Here is a 22,281-nt window from a genome sequence, read left to right as displayed (position 1 = left end):
CATCACATGAATAATTCAAAATGTGTAGCATCACACACATGCAAAGGTTTAGATGGGATGTGATCTGGGATGGAAAGACAGGGGTGGAAAATTGCATGGAAAAAGAAGATAGAAACAAGGGAAGCGAGGGTGTGGGTAGAGCTGGTGAGAGGCACGAAAGGTGAGGGGTATGAGACAAGGATGGGTGGAGGGCAAAATAACACAGCCTGGGGGGGCGGGGGGCACTGTGCATGTGTCTAAGTGAATGAATCAAAAGAATAGATTAAAGAAAGCGTGTGACAGGAAAGGTGCACAAATAGAAGGGCAGGGTAGAGGAGACCAAACACAGTTGCCATGGCAACAAATGGAAGCTGATGGGAGAGGGATAGAAAAAAAAAGAAAAGGGGGGTGAAAGTATGGTGCACTTGAGGCACATGAAGGGAATGTTAATGTGGAGCCACCATCCACACCCTGATACAAAACCAAATATGCACCATGTCCATATTTAATATTTAACCCCGGTCGTGGTCATGGACGTGCGCCAGGCACACGCAGGATGAGAAGCAGACGGAAGCATTTAGAGCAAATAAACGGGAGAACGGTGAAAAAACACCTAGAGTCTAGTTCCATGTATGTCACCAACGTGACGCGTACCAAAGAGACCAGAGAGAAGAAGTTGCGGCGCTGGAGAAACAGACAGGAAAGAGTGAAGAGTCTCTGGTGGGTCGTACATGCTAACACGCAGGCACATTCATCTCCTTCACTTGCTCCAGACGTGACAACAACTCATTACCATAATTAATCAATTAATCATCCCCTGTCTATCAGCTCCGCACAAAAGCAAAAGCATGATTCAAACCAATCTGATGAATCCATGAAAAAGAAATTCTACATTTAATCATGTTTAGCTCCATCATTATAAGACAAACTACATACAGTATGTTGCAGATATGAACACACATGCATCTGCTCTGTAGTTACCTTGTGTAGGTGAAGTTTGCGCCTGCGTCTGTAAACAGCCGACTAGTCTCTTTCGAGCGATCTTCCTCTCTGCTACGTGGATCCCTCAGCACAGAGCCACACTGGCCTGGAGGATCTACCTCCCTCCACCACACACCTCTCTCACCGCAGTGCAGTCCCACCCCCACCCTCCCACGGCAGCTGGAGAAAACCCGGATCTGGGGCGCGGATCAGGACTCAGGAGGCGTAAAGAGCAACCAGTGGTGGGAGTCGGCAGCGTGGAATGATGTAATCCTCAAACCCGCTGATAAACAAACACGATGAGATTACAGACGTTTACGGAGCGCGGGAGATAAGAAATAACCTCATCTAACATCAGAGCGCATCAGTGCCCTTATCAGAGCCGGGATCTCTAGCGGCTCTGCTCAAAGGTCACAACACAACAGACGAGCATCGAACCAGTGTCTCAGCCTGGAAAGAGGAAATTGATTAAACTTCCACACGAGACATGTTGGAAAACAGTAAGAGGTGATGCAAAGTGTAGGTAAACTCCCCTCAAAGGTGGTTATGAAGAATCAACAGCCTCAGTTCTAATTATTATTAAGGGAGACACCATTTCTTCTTCTATAGAGCAATATTGGATATGCCTTAAACATGGAGTTTACAGTAGAGACCCAGTCCAGACGACAGAAAGTCAGTGTCAGGTCTCCTCCGTCCAATGAACGTGTCAAAGACAAAAGCGTCCGTCACCCACACATAGATTAACACTGGAATCTACAGTACAGCTGCTAAACTCGGCTCATAGCACCAGGAGGCGTCAGCTGAACAACTGAACTCGACCGCTTGAATGCCTCCCTGACAGTAATCAGGCTGAAGGGAAAGGTGAAATTAAAATAACAGTACATGAAAACGTCTTGATGGAAGCAGCAGCTCTTCGCTCGCGAGCTTTCTCAGAATAAAGCCACGACATCAGGGACTTAAAGCCTGTGTAAAATAATTGGCAGCGCCCACCGGGAGTGACACATTAAATGTGAGGGAACAGAGTTAATAGAATGAAGGGGGCAGGGGAATAAAAAATAAGAGAGAGGAACCCGAGTTGGAGTGTGACACTGATGTACATGTCCTTTACAAGCAGCCCTCAGGGCAACAATCATCTGCCTCTAATAGCCCTTTCACAGCGTCACCATTCCTGCTGCTCCCTCGCTGCCTGCGGCTCGGACTCGATTCCGTTAGACAGAAACACTGGGAGCGAGCCTGGCTGATGCATGACTCATCCCTTCACCCGTTCCACGGAGACGCAGAGATCTAGGGAGGACAGAGCCATATCATTGAATGCACGTGCACGCACGCACGCACACACACACACGCGCACACACACACACACACACACGCACGCACGCACACACACACACACACACACACACACAGCACTGCGTCACATGAAGCATCACGCTCCAGCAGTTTCCTCAGCACAGAGCATCGCGTGCTGAATCGCGCCTTCGTGATCAATACCACTTTAGCTCTGTTACTCGTGATGGCAAACACTGACAGCAAACACTGCAAATGTCATGACCCTCAACCTGAAATATCAATGGAGCGGCGAAGGAAGGCTGAACACGAGACTGGACACTGCATAACGAGGTGCAAAAGGTGACATGGTGCAATTACTAGAAGTCATTAATGCTTGAACTTGCAACAGCCAGCTGTTTATAAGCATGAGGGTGAATAAATGAGGGTGAATAAATGAGGATGATAATGTTTGCATATCTTCATTTACGTCCTCTTTGTTTACCCACTGGCCCCGCCCTCCTGGACAAGTGTTTGTTTGCACTGTACCAAACACAGAGTGCCTCCGTGGCCTATAAAGACAGAATGTGACGGCTCAGCGGGGTGTCAGGCTGTCTCTTCAGTGGTCTCTACTGAGGCCACTGAAGTGGGAGAGACCTCAAAAGATGTGCAAACTGCTTTTGTTCCTCGTTTCCCCTTCTTACTAATTTATTGCTCACTGTTGTTTTTCTCTTTCAGTGTCATACGAGGTTCACTGAAATGAGAAGAGGTGGTGTGGGTACATTTCTGGTGTGTGTGTGTGTGTGTGTGTGTGTGTGTGTGTGTGTGTGTGTGTGTGTGTGTGCGCTCGCTTTCCCAGCGCTGCGTGTGCAGCAGTCGATAATCATAGATGGTGGGTGAAGTCAGAACTTATTTCAGCTTCATTGACTTTCCTGGCACATGAGGTAGAGAGGTCAGGAAAGATCAGAGGAGAGGAATGGATATGAAGAGAGATCAGCTTCAGGACCGATATGTGGCTAAAAAATATTAAGCCACAAGCCACGTCTATTAGGTTAAAATAACTGACTAATAAGCATTAGAATGATGATGATGATGATGATGATGATGATGATTATGATGATGATGCAGGAGCCTGTGAAGACTTACAGACCAAAACTTAAAACTACAGTAGGTCCAACAAGGGAATAACTGATGCACAAAGAAATCACCAGTGGCAGCACCTCAGTGTTGGAGTTTGCTGCATGAAATACATATAGATATTATGTCATATCAATCAGAAGTTCTAACATTAAGTAAAGTTGATCGTTTTGTTGTTTATGTAAACTGGTAATGAGCCTAGAAGGCCCAAAGGAAATTAACATGACTACAATAAAAAAACATTAGCTTCTGTTTCCAATCCTCTGGCGCCATCTGCTGGTTCAATATGAAATTACACATAGTATTCATATCCCTTTCTTTGTCCAAAAATCCCAAAAGCTCATAAAAAAACAATGACATCTACTGAAGTGACAGACTTACCATAGACTCTGCCCAGGAACAGCGTCTTGACCAGGTTAAACTGTGTGTCTGATGTTTCTGGGAGGTTGTGGGTTACTGGAGGGTAGTGATCCAGCTGAAACACAGAGACAGAGAGGAGCTGCAATATGAAGAGAGTGTGAATCTCTGACTGCTGAGCTCAAGGTTAAGAACGCAACTGGAACAGCGCATTAAACTCCGTACGAATGATGATAAAGATGGAAAAGCTACGAATAACTCGCATAAATCGAAAGCTCGATGACGCCCTCTAGTGGTTGTAAAATGGCCTCGCTCTAAATGACACGGACAAGGATAAAAATTAAACAACCCCCCAACGCTTTTCTGTTAATATTAAATAGGTATTTCCCGGACCAAGCTACATCCCTCTTAACGTTACCAAGCAGCAGATGTCACGTTTTTTCACAGGAGACCAAATGATTAAAGAAAACCCGCAAAGCCGTTCATTTTCTTCACCAGGAAGCACGTTAATTAACAATGCGCATTTTCTAGTCTGCGGCGAGTTCAAAGCCCTTTGTCGACAACTTAAAACCAAGCGGTTTAACAGCGGAGAGGTGGGGAGGACGCTGATGGAGGAAGGGAATACATAACTTTAATATCCCTGCAAAATAATTACCTCGTTATTGCCGTTTCACTGAAGTTTCTAATTAGCTTAAAGGCAGCAGCCGGTGCGACTGACGAGGATCGTCGCGGCCGCGCGAACGAGCTCGCGCGTGTTCCTGGAATAAAAGCTCGCTCTGCCTCCCTCCAGTCTGTCTGCCCACAGGAGGACGCGCGTCCGTGCGGGATGGAGCCGGAGGAGAGGAGACTGACGGAAACAAGGGCTTCTGCTGCTGTGTGTTTTCCCGAATATTAGTTTCATTACAGTGATGAATAGCTGTTGGGGTGTGTTAGCTGAGAACTGAGTCGGACGGCTTTAAGTGTGTGTGTGTGTGTGTGTGTGTGTGTGTGTGTGTGTGTGTGTGTGTGTGTGTGTGTGTGTGTGTGTGTGTGTGCGCGTGTGTGCGTGTGTGTACAGAATATTCCCTCAACCACCTACTGCTCCAGACTATTTCCTCCGTCGTCCTCCTCTCTACTCACACGCAGCACATTCTAATTCGATTCTATCCAGGAGCCAGGTCTCGGTGGAGCACTGTGTGGGGTGTGGGTTTTGTCTTCCACAGTGACTGTGTTTGTGTGTGAGTGTGTGTGTGTGTGTGTGTGTGTGTGTGGGGGGGGGGGGGGGGGCGATAATAGGGCACAATTAAATTGCACTCAGCTTATTTACTTTTATCTGAGAAAACAAATTGGCTGCGCAGCCGGCGAAGCTGGTCTCAGTCTCGAAACCCCACAAAAAGGTCCACGGAGGACGGGAGCCGGGAGAGAAACCTCAATTTACCAAACTTTGTCAATTACATCCACAGTTATTGGGATTCTTCCTTTTACACTTCAGCGTTTAGACACAACACAATTTTCTCCCTTTACCGTTCCCTGCTGGCACCTTCAGGTTACATAAAGCTCACATAAGCAACGTAAAGGCCTTAAATGAAGAGAAAATTAACAATGGGTAAAATCTATTTCCTGCATTGTCCTCAGTGGGAATCTAATTTAGCCAATGCGCTATATATTTAGACTTTACAGTGTTCTCCCATCAATAAGTGAAAAATATTCCTTTTGTTTACGAAGGACAAACGCTCAATCAGGTTGATACAGAGTGAGAAGTCCAACCCTCCTCGTCCATCGCTTCACACCACCGGGAGCTCAGAGAGGAGGAGGCCGAGATGAGACGTCTGGTGCCTGAGGGGACCCGCTTTCATCTCTAAAGCCCTCGCAGTGTCGGCGAGGTCGGGAGAGAGGAGGAGGCGAGAGCCGGAGATGGAGAGATGAGCACCTAATTGTGATCTGGCCCCGTTGCCTCTGATAGCGAGCTCACCCGGCGTGACCCCCCAGGCTGCTGCGCTGCCGCAGAGCGGGGTTCACTGCACTCACACGGCAGCGACAGCCGGGCCTCGTTGTGGTTCTTATTGTGCGTCCGTTTCTCCCCCGCCTCTTTCGCTCAGATTTCAATTATAACGGGCCCGCCCGCCTCCTCGCTGCTGCCCCGCCACGTCTCCAGCTTGTTTAAACGTCTCGGGTGTTTCCTTCCCTGAGAGCGGAGCCCTCACCAGCCTCAGGTAAACACTCCACTATCTCTTTTACCCTGGAAATTGGATTGGATCCAGCGCCGGCGCCCACTAGCATAACTTCATTTAACTGCGTCTGACTCATATCTCGGCTCCTCACCCGTGTTGTTACATCTCGCATGAAAGCAGTTGCACCGAGGCCACTAATGAGAAGGCGAGGAGGCGAAAAAACAAAAAAACAGGCACTTTAAGCTTCCATTTTTAACAGGTTCGCAGACGTCCACTCACTATTTAATCCGTAATTATCTAACGTGCTGCAGACAAAGGCTACAGCATGAAAGGCATGTTAATAAACACACACATTAGTCAAAAAATCTAAATGAATGAGCTGAAAGACCTGATGATGCACCAGGTGCAGATTCCAGCACCAGGGAAGAATTAGTGACCAGTGCAGAGGTTACACACTTACAGACAGACAGTGTGTGCACGTGATTGTGTGTCGGTGTGCGAGTGAGTGATGGGACCAAAAAAAAGAAGAAAAAAACTCCCAGTTGCTCCAATCACTTTCCATGGCAGTAAAAGGGGATGTGTTACGTTCAAGTGCTCCCTCCGGAGTGATCAGCTGCTGCCGGATGTGATTTACTCCGCAAACGACGACGATCTCCATCGGATGTTTCCGCTTAATTTTCTCCCTGTCTGACTCGTTCGCCATCGCGTGCGAATGAGGGCGATGAGATTCCGGCGCGGACGGGTTTATTGGTCCGCGTGCGTTCGGTCGGGACAGAGCACGCGAACAGGGGGGAGAGAAAGCGAGAGGACGCGACGATTGCGGGGTGGCGAGCGCGCGATGATTCACTCAGGCCGACGGTTCGGTTCGGTTTACTTTAGCGAGAGCAACATTGAAGGGGCTCCATCTACACGCGCAATCACCCCAGAGGAGGGAGACGTGGCAACTGGAGCCAGAATCAGAAACATGCAACGATACAGACATATATACATTTTACGCAATAACACGCTGCTGAAACTGAATGTAATCTAATTAAAGCAGAGTGAGTCCGTAGCCTGCGTAATTGTTTGTTTCACGGGATAAGATGTTGTTTTATAAAAGGACAAAGGTTCAGCGATGCCTGCAGAAAAAATTAGATTTTGTCAGGCGAGATATTACAAACTTATACAAGTAAATAGAGCAGTTAATAATAAGCATTAAAACATTGAGCAACAACACGCTTTGATTTGGTTCATGCAATACCACCGTGTGGCCACTAGAGGGCAGATACATACTAAATGGAGAATACCCAGACTGCATCACTCTCTGGGTGAATATGGTTTGCACCACAGAACAATAAATATGCTCTCTATGTCAAATGGGTGACAAACTATAAAAATGCAAATGTGCATCCCATAAAATGTTATAATGTGTAGCACCAGCAGACGTGTGAGTGCAAGTGAGCAGGAAGAATAACGCTGGCCTGTAAAATAATGCAATACCACAATTGTTACACTTATTTTTTTCTATTCCAGTTTCAGAAAGCAATCAGTTTTTACGCACCGACGAAAAGTAGATTTAAGTGCAAATAAAATCCAACGTGTCTCGATGCAATCTGTAACCTTTAGGCGTGTTTTACAGGTGCCTGGAATCCATTTGGAGTCGCCCCCAAACTGCAGCGCGCAGCTGAAATCCGGGCCCAGAACAAAGTCTATAATAGTTTAGCTGAATTCTCACTCCATCCTTGACAGCTACTGACTAAGCCTTGACTGTATTGATCTGCGCTAAGCTGTTTAGCTGCAGAAAACTCGAGAGCTCATAAAACACACAAGCGCGCAAAGTATGAACGCGTCGACAGACAGCGTTCGCGCGGGAGCACGCAAACAAATGCGGCGGCGCATAAATAACCAGCGCGCGGCAACAAACACACATGGATCAATGCCCAAACCGCTGCTACACTCCTGGAAGTGGATTAACAGTGGCAGAGGACACGCAGTTGCATCACAGCGGAAGACAGAGCAGGAAAGCTGCTCTCCGCCCTGACTCGCTGCAGCCGTGGAGCTCACACTGGCTCAGCTGTAGCAGGGTGATAATAACCCACAGCCCATTATGGTGCAGGGTGCTTAGGCGTGCACGCGTGCGTGTGTGTGTGTGTGTGTGTGTGTGTGTGTGTGTATGTGCGTGTCTACCTGGACCGTGATGCTTCTGTTCACGCGGGACACGTTGATGCTGTGCGGCTGTCCGTTGGCCATGTTCCGCTGGTCCACGTCTATGGTGAACGGCTCTTTCAGGCCCCCGAGGTCGTAGCGCACCTGCACCGAACCTGCACACAGGCAATGGTGTGGTTTCATCATCAGCGGCTGCGACAATAGCACCTCACAGGAGCAGGTAGATGATTACACCTAAAGTCTGTGGAGCCGTTTTAAAATACATTTTGTTGATAAAAAATAACTTTCGTATATTTCCCATTGGCATTAGCAGAAATGAATGATTCAGATGTGTAATGTGTGTGCACTGAGGGAGCAGGAGGGCACAGAATCATCAGTTGTGCCCTTTAGCAGGTTTTTGTAGTTGTATTTTGGCGACTTGGCACATTGTGCTGAAACACTAGATGGCGCTGTCAACATCATTTCACAGTATTTCTACTTCATGAAGGCATAAAAGATAAAGACAAAGGCTTAACCTCGCTGGTTATGAAGTGCAGCGTTCCAGACAGTTTCGCAAGGACGGCCCCTAGAACGTGTGTATGCAGCACTGACGAGTGACTTCTCATTACGGGGCCGTGGAGGAGTGACGCGTGCGGCTCTTACCGTTGTGCCTCAGCACCACGGCCAGATAGTCCTGCGTCTTGGAGCTGACGTACATGAGAACCGCCGGCGCGCTGGACGTGCTGAAGCTGAAGGCCACCTCCTCCTTCGTCAGGTTCACTTCATGCGGCGTCAGCTGGTGCGCCGCCGCCGCCTTGGCGTCTCGACTGGCGCCCGCCAAGGCTTCGGGCGCCAGGTTGTACCTCACCAGCGTCCCCGCCTCGAAGAAGCCCCCGACATCTGGGTGAAATGAACCGGAAACTCGCATTGAACGCGGGCAGGTGGAGGCGCGTGCCCAACAACCAGCATCCAGCTCACCTGCATGAAAGAGAACCTCCACGGACGCATTCGTTAAAGCAATTTAAATCACAGCGCGAACGTTGTGCCCGAAAACCTCAAGCTATTCTAGGAAATAAAGAAGCGGAAGGGGAGATGAAAGGGACCACGCGACGCAGGGAGGGGTTGATAATCTGAGATCCAACAGGGCAGGGATGTTATAAGGCCAGAGAAAATGATGCGCGCACACAAGGGTGACCGTGTTCAGGAGGCGTAGTGAAGTGGGTGTCAAACTGCTGCGCTCCAGCATCTGAAGCCAAACAATACATTGTTTACCAGTACATTAACAGGCCTAATGGCATATGCTAGCCATTACAGGGGGCTTACTGATTCTCATAATCAAGTGCTCAGAGGAAGGGAACTTATTTTCTATATTCTTGTTATGCGCTGGCTTTCTGTGTGTGTGTGTGTGTGTGTGTGTGTGTGTGTGTGTGTGTGTGTGTGTGTGTGTGTGTGTGTGTGTGTGAGTGTGTGTGTGTGTGCGCCTACATGAGAGATAAAAGACAAAGCGTACGTGAAATTAAAGTGAATAATAAGAGAGAGAAGACAGCTTATGCGTGTGTGTGTGTGTGTGTGTGTGTGTGTGTGTGTGTGTGTGTGTGTGTGTGTGTGTGTGTGTGTGTGTGTGTGTGTGTGTGTGTGTGTGTGTGTAAATGCAATATGCATTCTACTTTTACGTGTTTGCTTTTCCTTTAGTGGCAGAAATAATAAGCTATACCCCTCTTTCTCACAAATAAATGAACATAGTGTCTTTATGAAGCGAGGTTGAATGGCTTCACTTCAATCTGTCATCTAACAATGGGCACGGTAAAGGAAAGACTTCAAGCTACATAGTTTAAGTTCATTACAAGGCCTCTGACTAAATAGATGCATTCTGTGACGGGTGTTAGTGCATGGGCAGTGTCTCGCCTCCTTTTCGGATACATCATACTTCACAGCTGCTCTGCTGTTCTCTGATATAGTCTGAGACGTTTGACGTCCAGAGAAAGCCATTTTATCTGCAACTCTGTGTTAGCCACACGGAGGCATGCTGACGTGCCCCAGAACCGGTGCCGTTGGTTCTGGGATGCGCCGTAGACCATTCATCTCCTGCCGGTGCTCAGGCTGCTGGTTAATAGCTGAAACGGGCTTAAATTAAAGTGCAGCATCTCGGCACACTTGGCTTCTTAAGTGAGCAATAAAACAGCCCGAATAAGCAATACAACAAGAGTTAATATGGACAAAAGTCAAGAGGAAAATTAAAGATTCTTACTGGGTCTCACAGCAGATTCGGTTTCGTGTTCGGTCCATTTCAGCCACAGCACAGTTTCAGTTTAGTGATGTCTAAATTGGGGTGTAAATTAAAAGTACAGCCGACATAACACTTCCCTTAAAGTCATCTCACTATAGATACAGTCAAACCAGCGAGGTATCTATATTTATTACACTGTAGGTTGTTGAAACAATGTGATGCTCGGCACCAGTAAAAAGTGAAAAGCTTCTTCGCTGTGAATGCTGCACTGGAGACCTCAGCTGCTGCTCCTCCAGCAGCTGGACGCGGACTGAACCCCAATGAAGGATTAAAGTTTGACGGCCCTTTATTTTAGCCCGGACCAAATCATCAATGCATGCATGGATCACGCCCAGTAGCGCCTCTAGCAGAGTCAATACTTCTCATCATTCATAAATGTAGATTACAGAAAGCAGCTTCAAATGAACAAGAAGCCTCTGAGCAACAGCTCTAACACCATTCCACAAAATAATATACAACTTTAACCATTTCAGAAAATACAGACCGAATGGATGGTTTTGAACAGAACACACTTTGAAAAACATGTGTCTGCCTGCTAGCTTAGGAAGCTAAACATGTAAGGTTTGTCCTGATTAATCACAGCTATAGATTCACTGGGGTCTCAGCCTTTCTGTTCTGCCTTGTCCCCCTCTTCCTCTGAAAACAAGAAGGGAAGCCTGCAGCCTCAGCAGGAACACATGCAATTGTCTGGTCACGTACTGCATGAGAAACCTCCACTCCAGGCCGCACACATTCTTTTTGTGTGTGTGTGTGTGTGTGTGTGTGTGTGTGTGTGTGTGTGTGTGTGTGTGTGTGTCAGTGTGTGTGTTTTATGTGAGTATATGAAGACATTTTGAAAAGGAAATTTTGTGCAGAGCCTGCAAACCTCTGCAGGTAACACACATATGTGTGCTTTTGTGAGTTCGTGTAACCCTCAAGGGCAGAATGAGAGTGTATGATGATAATAATAATAATAATACGGTAGCGTGCCCTGAGCAGTGTGTAAATATGGATACAATGGAAATGCACTATGCAATTATGTCTGGTTCATGCATTTTTCACTTGCTGGGAGTACAGGGAGGGAGGAGGGATTAAAGAACGAAAAGGAGGCGAGATTTGGAAAAGGAGAGAAAATGGGGTAGAGAGAGAGGAGGAGTAAGCGAGGAGGGAAATAAAATTTGAAAGGAACGACTGTAACAAAGGAGAGAGGGGTGATAAGGGCGTAGAAAGAAATAGGAAAAAGGGAAGGAACAGTCGGGGGATCAAGCAAAGCGGCAGGAGAGAGGAAGGGGAAAGAGGATATAATGAAGACCTAAAGAAAAGGCTTCAGATAAGAGAGAAAGAAACACAAAAAGAATTAGGAGCAGATCGGACAAACTGGAGATAAAAAAGTTAGAAAGGAGACTGAACTGGACACATGCACGCACACAAGGAAAACGCAGAGCGAGAGGATGAGAGAGAGGAGGAAGAGCAGGCGCACACACAGTAATCTCTATTCTCTAAATCCTGAAACGCTTGATTGGTTATGACAGAATTCAGAGGAGGTCTTTTCATGTCTTACACTAACTTATCAGCACACGCTGTCACCCTCTCCCACACCAGAACACACACACACACACACACACACACACACACACACACACACACACACACACACACACACACACACACACACACACACACACACACACACACACACACACACACACACACACTCGACTTTTCTGTCATCCTGTCACCCCCCCTGCCAAGAGCACGGGGGAAAAACAGTATTCAGCTGTAAGAAACAAATTAATTCACGTGTCGGGGATCAACTCTCTGACTGGGAGCATGCAGAAAGCCTCTGACAGCACCGCTGCTCCTCTCCCCAGAGCATTTTATCAAAACTTGTTTTGGGAAGGAGAACTTTAATAGTGCATCTAATGAATCCCTATGAAACAAACATGATGTTTTAGCAATATGCAACAGAGCCGGAGCCGGAGCAGAAGTTACTGTGTGACATTTCTCATCTCTGAACTTCAAAAACCCAAAGCCTCCCTCCGCCCGCGACTCTGACATTTTGCTTTCTGGTTTTGATCCATCAACGCTGCATCCGCCCTGTATTAGCATTCAGCGAAAGCACCGTGGTGTCGGCGAGAATTGGCGGGTAAGCACAATATCGCCCGCGATCGATGCCTTTTATCATAAGCCCAAACACTTTGAGCACCGACGGGCTACAAACCGAATGGGAAGGGAGGACAAAAAAAGTCACAGCGGGTCGTTAGACAATAGAACTCAATGACGCTGAACTACTTCCTAATCCTGGCAGCACTCGACTCGGGACGGAGCGAAGCCGATGGTAACGCGCCTTCACGAGACGCCTGTGAAAGTTGTTAGAAAGGTGTTAACTCAGAGATGGTGACCAAGAATAGAATAGAAAAAAAATAAAGGTGTGTGAGGTTTGAACATAGAAATTGAAAAAATGAAAGCAAACACTCGCTGTGACTCTGTTTTGACGTGGTGGACAGACAGGTCCGGACCATGTGGGTTCAGGGAGGGGGGGTTGTGATGCTGCGGGGCTGTTTCGCTGTTAGTCAGTCAAAACAGAAGCACTACGGCGCTTCGCAGCGACCTTCCGTCCCATCTGGTTTGCACTTAGTGGGTTCACTGCTCAATGACCCCAAACCTGAAGTTTACGCGAGAGCTATTTGTCCAAGGACAGTGATGGAGTGGTGCATCAGGTGACCTGTCCTCCACAGTCACCCCGTGGAAAGCCAGCGGAGATGGTTTGGGGTGAGTCGGACCGAAGGGTGAGGCAACAACGACTTTGAAGGATCTCTAGAACATATTCGGGGTTGTTCATCACATTTTATTTCATGAGATATTCTTTCATAGTTGGGATGAAGTAAGAAAAGGAGCCACTGAAGCTGTGTCCAAACCTTCGCCTCGGAGCGTATGTATTTACAGACCGCTCGGCTAGATTTGACTTGCAAATGCTGTTTTGAAGCCGTGCGGCGCAGTCCCACCGACCGCCTCCTCAATTACAGCCTGAGCTCACATGTACAATGCCTCTCACCTCTGGTGCAGAACGGGCCGTCGTACGCCGTGTCGGCGCAATCGCACGAGTAGCCGTTGTACTTCTCCACGCACTTCCCGCCGTTGCGACAGTACATCCCGAAGCTGGTGCAGTGGCCCTGGCACCCGGGCTTGACCCCGGGCGTGACCTCTGCCCGCTCCTCCAGGTCGAGGGTGATGCCGTTCATCCTCAGGGCCCGGATGCAGCCCAGGAACCCCCGCTGCCCCCCGGCTGCACCTGAGAAGCAGGAGGTGGAGACCAGGCGGCGTCAGCGCGTCGCATTGGGAAGGACAAACTGATTCCAGGGTCACGCAAGTCATTCTGAATGCAAGAGGCTCGGCTTTAATCTCTATTAGAAATGATAATATCCCGACGCCTGGAGGAAGCGGCTGACGCCGCGTAGGCGCTCCGACTGCGACGCCGCTCTTGAAACAACCTTCAACTTGTTTGATTTCTTTGCTAATTAGCGCAACCTAATGAACACTGTGTCCTAATGAACACCTCACCGGCGCACGCGTGCAGATGGACGCATGAACGCACATAAATCACACACTGCAAACAAACACACTGCACCTGATCTGAATGAGTCAATAGGAGCATTAATGCTTAGCCTTGGGGTGTCGATAGCCATTCCTCTAAAGTGCTTCCATCGTCATTCTGGCCTTGCACCATTACAGTCTAACTACCCATTATCTTGGACAGAGTAGGGGTGTTAAATAGATTAATGTTCACCTAAATGACTATAGCAATAAACACCCTCATAAACATACACCCACAGGTATAGATTCAAACATACCAAAGTCCTGCGACTGGGGGAGGTCACACAAAACCATCGTCATCAGGAGACGAGCGGTATTTTGGTTATTAAAACCTCTGGGTTACATCATTTTGATCACAGAGAGGTGTTAATTTGAGAAGGCATCTTTGGAAGATTCACTCTGAGTCACACGGTTTCCTCCCTCAGCAGCTGAACGCTCACATTCACATCTGTTAGGCCCGTAACGCAGCTACAACACAAATACAATTACTAATACATGCAGGTTGATTCATCCCAGCCAACATATTACACACATTACCGGGATGCAGGTGGGCTTTGACTCTTTCTCCATTTTCCCGTCCCACAAAGGATTTGGCTCTTAGTAGACCTGTTACTTAATCTATTTTGTACCGCTGATTGGCTGGAGGTTTCTGCCACCTGTTTACCCAGGTCTAAATGAGGATCTGATTAAACGGACAGCAGGCTCCACGGCCTGCAGAGACCAGGGCGAACACACACACACAGACACACACACACAAACACAGACACACGCACGCACGCACGCACGCACGCACGCACGCACGCACAGGTGCACACAGCTTTTGCATAATTCACAAATGGTGTATAACAGAGCCTGAAGCCAGTACTAGTTTGTTCTGCAGCAGCTGCAGGTGTGTTTTTTGATTTTAGTCAACACATTTGCATGCATTGTCTTCATACTTAGCATGAGAAGATTAGGAGCATTTCAGGAAACTTCAGTAAAAAATTTATATTAGTAGTAGTATTAGGTCAGGTTCTATTATACAAACAAATACGGATACACAAGCACATTACAGACACGACACACACACACGCACACACACATGTATTTGTATAATTATTTATTGATGTTTGTGATTTGTGTGCATCAAAAGCGTGCCGCTCTATAATGAAGCGCTAATGAGACATCATTTAATATTCATTAGGACGTCTACTACAAGACACACATCATAAAATGACCTACATTAAGTGATGATCCTACATTTTACTGAGCAGTGATTTCATAGGAATAAAAGAAGGTAGTGATCTAATCACGTGGATGAATTCTCCATTTCCACCAACAGGCTGCCGATTGTACCGCCTTCATTACTACTCCGCAAGTGGGCTAATAGATCTGCCCTATTTCCCGCCGAACATTCTCGGTGCAGTGTTTACGCGCCTCGTGTTTATTTGGGATGCACTTTACAGTGGGATGCCATTTGTACTGGTTTGACAAGAGCATTTTGAGTCATATAGTCTAAATGTCATTGCAAAAGACTGAGGAGCCCGCCTGCATTTCCAGGGGGGGAAGTATTATCAGACAAATCCAATTTACCAGGCCAGTACTTCACACATTTTACGCCAATGATCTCTCCTAAAGGTCTGAAATGGGGTTATTCTCCAGAAATGCCTAGAAATAAGCTTATAGCTACAGTAAACCTTCATATTTATGTTTTCAAGTTTAGTGTGTGTTGTATAAAATACCACCAACTCTCTCTGAGCTGCAGTTGATGGCTTGTCTGTTTTCATTGGTTTTGTTTTGTTTTTGGGTACTAAAATATTCAGAATGTAACAGCAAAACCAGCGTGACAGAGACTTTTTCATTGGACTCATTAAATGTTACCTACTGTCTTGGCAGCTGAGTGAGGCTGGCTTCCCTGTGACAGGTGTTGAGCAAATGCAGTGAGCGGCAACGAGCAAGACGTTGACCCACGAAGACAGAGGGGAAAAAACAAGAAAAGTAAAACAGAAATAAAAGGACACAGCAGCCCAACCATGAGAGAAGAAGGCCGTTAAGACATGCAAAATAATAAGAATAAAAAAAAGTCAGAGTGAGCATTAATCAAGGCAGAACTCAAAATACCAGATGGTGGCATTAAATGAATAAAATGCAACAAGATTTATAGTCGTGTTCATGTATGAAGTGAGGAGCAGAACTAAAAGTTAACAGTGTGAAGTCAATGACAGCAGGCTGATGGTATAACATTTACTCACAGGGCTATTAGAGCAAATGAGCCACTGTGCAGTAAACACTAAAACAATCAAACGCTTGATGAGGAGCACGTTGATTGAAAGAGAAGGAAAGAGCGATGTGATGCAGAGGCTGATATGACACAACAGGAAGAAAGATGAACCTCCAGGAGACTATTTCTAGGGTTAGCGTCGTTTTTGCGTCCTCCCTAGCTGTATCCTTCAGAGCTTTATTGTGTTTTTTTCCGGCTCGCCACCTTCAAACAGCCACATCAATATCAATCAGAGACAGCGTGTGAAGTGGCAGGATGTTCCATTACAGGGAGGAATCAGGTGGGTTCAGACAAAACGCTAATGGCCCAGGGGGGCCCTCACTCCGGATGTCCCAGCTAACGCAGTAACATCTCTATCGCCTTCCGTGCGCGAGAAGGCAACTTTAAGCCCTGCCCCCTTAGTGGCTGGTCACTTCCTGTGTCAGACCTGCAACAATCCTCCAATGAGGATTAGTTGGGGCCTAGGGATCAGATAAGAGACGATGTCCTCACCTCTTCCCCTGCTCCACCTCTACACCCCCCAAGCAGAACCCCCCCCCCCCAACAGAGCAGCCACACATGCAAATGAGGCGAGGCTGAGGTGCTATCTGGAAGAAGCCATTACGCTCTCGGTTTCACAGCCGCGAGTCACGCAATGACAAAACCTTCCTCGTCCCCTTTTCATTTCGCTAACTGAAAGTACAAATACACCGAGAGGCAAATTGGGACATGATAAGGTGAGGACGTATCAGCAGCGGTCGAATCAGCAAAAGTGATGAGACGATGAAATTATATTACACCGGGGGATCAGTCGGGGTTAAGGCTATCACACTGGGATGCCTGATTGGAATTTGGAACAATCTCCTTTGGGCAGAACTTTTTCCATGAGATAGTAGGAACTCTGTGATCCGCCTCAGCACTTTTCCTTCCATCCACAAATCCCTGAAACTATTTCAGCCCCAGAGTTGAGTTTTTCAAGCGCTGACAGCTCAGCACAAAAGGTAGAATGAAATAAAACTGGCCAGATTGTTTGACGTTTGCCTGAGAAGCATTGTGTAGGAAGGAAGATGGGGCTGGAATGAACGCATCAAACCTCTATAACAAGATGCAGGCGTGACTAAAGAGATCTGATTTGGAATGAGTGTGAGAGACAGTGAGGAAGTCGGGCAGTTGATATCCTCCTCAATCCTTGCGCTTTAATAGTTTCTTAATCCAAAGTAATATAAATGCTGAGTAAACGCATTAAAATATTAAAGAAATGACCTCTGTAAGTGAATTAAGTTTTACTTTTAGTAACATGACCTCTCGGACCACAGAGGATTAGCCTTAACTTTATTAAACCGATCACTTACACGGATGAGCTGCCGAGGATGTGTGCGTGTCCCAAAACGTGGAATAATCATATGTGCGTGTGAGGTGGATTAACGTTACCAGCGGCGATTGTGGCTAAGCTGGACCGAAGCCTCTTAAGAGGGACAATCGTGGTTTCCAGTGTTTAACTTATAAGTGAATGTCGGAATGGAAGGACGACCAGAAGTTTTTATTGTGAGTGTCTCAAAGGCGTGTGTGTGTGTGTGTGTGTGCGTGTGTGTGCGTGTGTGTGAGAGCGTGCGTCCGTGCGTGTGTGTGTGTGAGAGCGTGCGTCCATGTGTGTGAGAGCGTGCGTCCATGTGTGTGTGCGTGTGTGTGTGTGGGAGCGTGCGTCCATGTGTGTGCGCGTGTGTGTGTGTGAGAGCGTGCGTCCGTGTGTGTGTGCGTGTGTGTGCGTCCGTGTGTGTGCGTGCGTTTGTGTGCGTGTGTGTGTGTGTGAGAGCGTGTGCGTCCGTGCGCGTGTGTGTGTGTGCGTGCATTCGTGCGTGTGTGCGTGTGTGTACGTGTGTGTGAGAGCGTGTGCGTCCGTGTGTATGCGTGCGTATGTGTGTGCGTGCTTGTGTGTGTGTGAGAGCGTGTGCGCCCGTGCGTGTGTGTGTGTGTGCGTGCATGCGTGTGCGTGCGTGTGCGTCTCACCCACGTAGAGCTGGCTGTACAGCTCTAGCCGCGTGTGGCCCTGTGCGGGCGCGAGCCGGGTCGCCCGCTGGTCCCGGTCCAGCTGCAGCACGGCCTCCTTCACGTTGCGCTCGGCCGCCACGCGGTGCCACTGGTCGTCGTTGAGGGGCGCGGGGGCGCGCACCGTCAGCTCCACGGCACCGTTCCCCACGTCGAAGGAGAAGGAGACCACGTGGGGAGCTGGGGAGGAAGCGAGCGTCAGTTTGGAAAGGCGACCGTCAGAGCGCGTGAGGCGGCGTGAGTCCTCATGCTCAGGTACATGCGCTCAATGTCTAATCTAATGGCTCATTTGTTTTAAGGCCTCTCATTTGGCTTTATGGATTTCAGCTTTGTGATACACGACTGCTCACAACTTTGGACAGAACTAATCTGAGAAACAATCGATGCACGCCAGGAACTTTGGGTTTCGCATGATATAACGTTGTATTACTAATGTGTCCAAGTATTGTTATTGAATTTTCCCAAGGTTTCCCTAGTTTAGCAGGATAGAGAGAGAAATGAGCCAATGTGTGAAAAACAGAATGGAAATGAACGAAATGATTGTAGGGAAGCATTTTTCTTTTACATTATGTGTGTGTGTGTGTGTGTGTGTGTGTGTGTGTGTGTGTGTGTGTGTGTGTGTAATTAAGTAGCAGTTTGCTTCACCTCTGTAGTTTCTTATATGTTTCCCCAACAGGGGGCACTGTTCTCCCTTTCACAACCACGACACCTTAAATGTCCAGTCATTCCTAAATAGTGTGCACGCGTGTTTGTGCCTGTGTTCATTGCCACCTGTCCATTCCAGATGTTCGGCGACTGCACTCCTGAGGTCAGTCTCCGATGGTTTTTAAACACTCAATAGGGAGCAGTGATCAATCTGTGTGTTTGCATGTGATCCTATCTCCCAGTGATTAAAAAAAAGTAAATAACAACACAGTAAACAATCCAGAAATATTAGGCTCTAATTTAAGCCCTCATAGACCAAGTAATTAAGATTTTAATATGAGAACATTTTACTGCTTAGTGTTGAGTCTTTTGTATCTCTTTTCCAACTGCAGAATACTGTTGTTATTTTTAGTGGATTGACAAATCCAAAATAGAATTTCTGAGTCAGAATTTCTAAATATTAAGACAAAACATGAACAGAAGACATTCACCTCCAAAGTATCACCACTGATTATTGTCAGCTTACAATTTAACATGGAATTTGGTCTTGTTCATTAACCCATCCCCTGGGGAGCAGTGGGCTGCCATGCAAAGCACCCAGGGAGCTACTGTGAAGCGTCTTAGGGCTTCAGGGCCCTGGTGGGTTTTGAACCTGCACCTCCTGCTTACCAGGCCAATGATCTACAGTACCACCACCAGTCCACCAATTGACCTACCAGACCTGTATTGCATGCAAGTTCATGCATTTGTCAGAAATTATGGCTGAACGTGTTGCAGCTTCATTACAGTGGATCCTTATATGTAGATGTCAATGTAGAACCCAGTTCTGTCTTTGGTGAATCAATAGCTGGTAACTTTCTCATTTTCCCTTCGCGTCGTCAGCTGATTGGCTTTGATGCCTGCACACAGTTCTTAACAGTTCACTTTTTTCTTTGTTGTAGTGTTTGTTCCTATCTATCATCCTTCCATCCACCTCCACACTCCCTGGAGTCTACCGCCCCATTTGTGTGCTGTATTCCTCCCTTTGCTCCTTCTCACTGATAGTTTGTTGTTTGTTCTGTTTCTGCTCACTTTCTTGCACTTGCTTACTCCTCTCTCATCGGTGTCATGTTACTTTCACCTCCTTCTCACCCTTCCTTCCACCTTTATTTACTTTCTCCACTCTTACATAATACAGTAATTAGACAATAGTATAAAATTAATCTGACAAAAGGCTAGACAAAATATACTTATAGAAGTACATACAGTATGTGACAGACTGAAATAATAATGTTAAAGTGATGCATTCAGTGGTCAAACATAGGCAATGAATGCATAATGAAAGCACACGAGTGTGTGTATAATCATCTGTGTTGTAAATGAGGTGGACGCCTCAAAAACTTTCATATTAAACACTCTCCTCTGACAGAAATGAAAACTAAAGTAACTTCCGAGCACAGAGCTTCCCCCATCTAATTGCATAGCTGTTGTGGATGTCATAAGTATAATGGGAGTTGTACGGGTGCGTGTGTATACTTGCATCCTGCCCTGGAGAAAACACAGCCGCGTTTCTATTAATCTTTTATTATGAAAGCTGAAAGAGCCAAATCCTGCACAGCGAAAGCCAAACAATGACGAGCAGTGATTCTGCAAAAGGCTGTGTGGGCGCCGATCCGCGTGCACGTTTGTCACGTTCCATTTACGCACCCCGTGAGTGACAGTACGTTAAGGTGTCGCGTTCAGGAACATTCAGGAAAACCTGCTGCTGTTGATGCTCGAAGACAATAAATGAGCATTTATATTTGACAAAAAGTTCTTCAAATGGAAGCGCTTAGAGTTTTCTGAAGAAGAATGAATAACAAAAAGTCTTAGTGGCTGCCGGATGCTTCTGTCCTTGGTGGAGATCTAGATGTCTTAACAAGACAGACAGAGACGTTGGACATCTTTAAAGGGACAGTGACTGCATGAAGTTGACCTTCATAAGAAACTTCATACGTAAATACAATAATACAGCTTATGACCCGAGGTCTCCACTGGAAAAGCATATTTCTCAACTGGATGCGAAACAGAAAAGGTTTATAACCTTTGGCAAGACTCTCGCTAAAACGGCAACTTCTCAAAGCCTAAATCATGACACACTCGTACTGTACTTTCCACTGAGCCACAGCTCTCCAGAAGCCGGTCGCTTATGTATTTAGAGACTTTTCTATCTGTCCTCAATCCTGTTAGCAGCCCTCCTCACATGGCTCTGAATATGCCCCTAATGCTGCCTCTGAAATGTGCCTATGTCTAATTCTGTCCATTAGGATTCAAACAGGACCAGTGTCCAGCCGATGACTTTGAGTCTGCCGAGGTCGCGTGTAATATGTATTTTGCACAAGGTGCCATTTGTGTACCAGCCGGTGAGTGCTCATGTGCTGCAATCGCGCCGCTCCACAATTCGGGCTTAATGCTATTCATTTCATGCCCTGACTGGATTGCAGGAGATACAGTTTTGCACCGGCGAGAGGACACAGATTACGTGTGTGTTTACGCTGCGTGCATGAGAGTCGCTGTGCGAGTGTGTGCTGCAGGGCGAAATGCAAGATGATAGCGAAGAAGGAGGGAGAGGAAATCGATGTGAGGGCATTTTGAAAGCTTTGGGAGACACACACACACACACACACACACACACACACACACACACACACACACACACACACACACACACACACACACACACACACAGACACACACACAGACACACACACACACACACACACACACACACACACCCTCTATCTTCTCTGGCCTGCTGTGCAACCATGAAGGTCTGGCGACTTACTGTATCTTTGTGTGTGTTTTTGGAAGACAAGTAGCGAGTCCCCAATGCTCTCACTGTACTTGTACAGTATAGAGGCAGCACAGGCAAGTACGCTATGTGCACGTGTTTGCACAAAATCTAGTTTAGCTGAAAGAACTGAAGAACCGGCAAAAAATATATAAGCAGAAAAGAAACTGACAAAACCATATTCAGCGGCTTTGAAAAGAAAAACTGGAAAAAAAATAAAAGGCAGGAAAGCAGCTTGAATTTTTATTGTTACTAGGTAACCACTGATCCACTGTCTTCAGGCTAAATGCTATTTATACATGTATTGAAACACATATAAATGCTCATCACCATCATGGGCAGGCATGGATCACTTTGATTGGCAGTGTTACCACAGTATCTCTGGGTTGGATTAAGGCAGCTACTGTAGATTCATTGATGAATTCATGTGGTTTGTTTTTAGAGCAAACATCTACATTTGCATTTCCTGTAACTTAACATTATTCTAAAGTACAGGTCACAAAAGCACTGTAAATAGGCCTCAGTATTTATCATAAGTCAGAAAATCCTAAAAAAAAAGGCTTTAAACTTTCTCTATATTGTAAAGGACAAATGTTTTATTTAGTTTGAGCTCTGTTTGGTTCAATTTCTTTGAAGTTTTGAAGCTATAATAGAAACTGCCCTCACACTGAATATACAGTATGTGGAT

At 46.8% G+C, this 22,281-nt stretch overlaps 1 protein-coding gene across 3 annotated transcripts in view; it reads right to left on the bottom strand.

Moving 5' to 3' along the window:
- Positions 1-22,281, bottom strand: part of cntnap2a (contactin associated protein 2a) — a 191,365-nt gene that overhangs the window by 5,388 nt on the left and 163,696 nt on the right. For all 3 annotated transcript variants that reach the window (XM_029147356.3, XM_055508675.1, XM_029147355.3), the window contains exons 19-23: positions 18,101-18,319; positions 13,316-13,552; positions 8,658-8,894; positions 8,037-8,170; positions 3,745-3,838 (exon numbers count right to left, since the gene is read on the bottom strand). In XM_029147356.3, coding sequence (XP_029003189.1) covers positions 3,745-3,838; positions 8,037-8,170; positions 8,658-8,894; positions 13,316-13,552; positions 18,101-18,319 — 921 coding nt within the window. The remainder of the gene's footprint in view (positions 1-3,744; positions 3,839-8,036; positions 8,171-8,657; positions 8,895-13,315; positions 13,553-18,100; positions 18,320-22,281) is intronic.

The sequence above is a fragment of the Betta splendens genome, chromosome 4 (assembly GCF_900634795.4).
Source record: "Betta splendens chromosome 4, fBetSpl5.4, whole genome shotgun sequence".
Lineage (NCBI taxonomy): Eukaryota > Metazoa > Chordata > Actinopteri > Anabantiformes > Osphronemidae > Betta > Betta splendens.
This window is presented reverse-complemented; position numbering and strand designations above follow the sequence as displayed.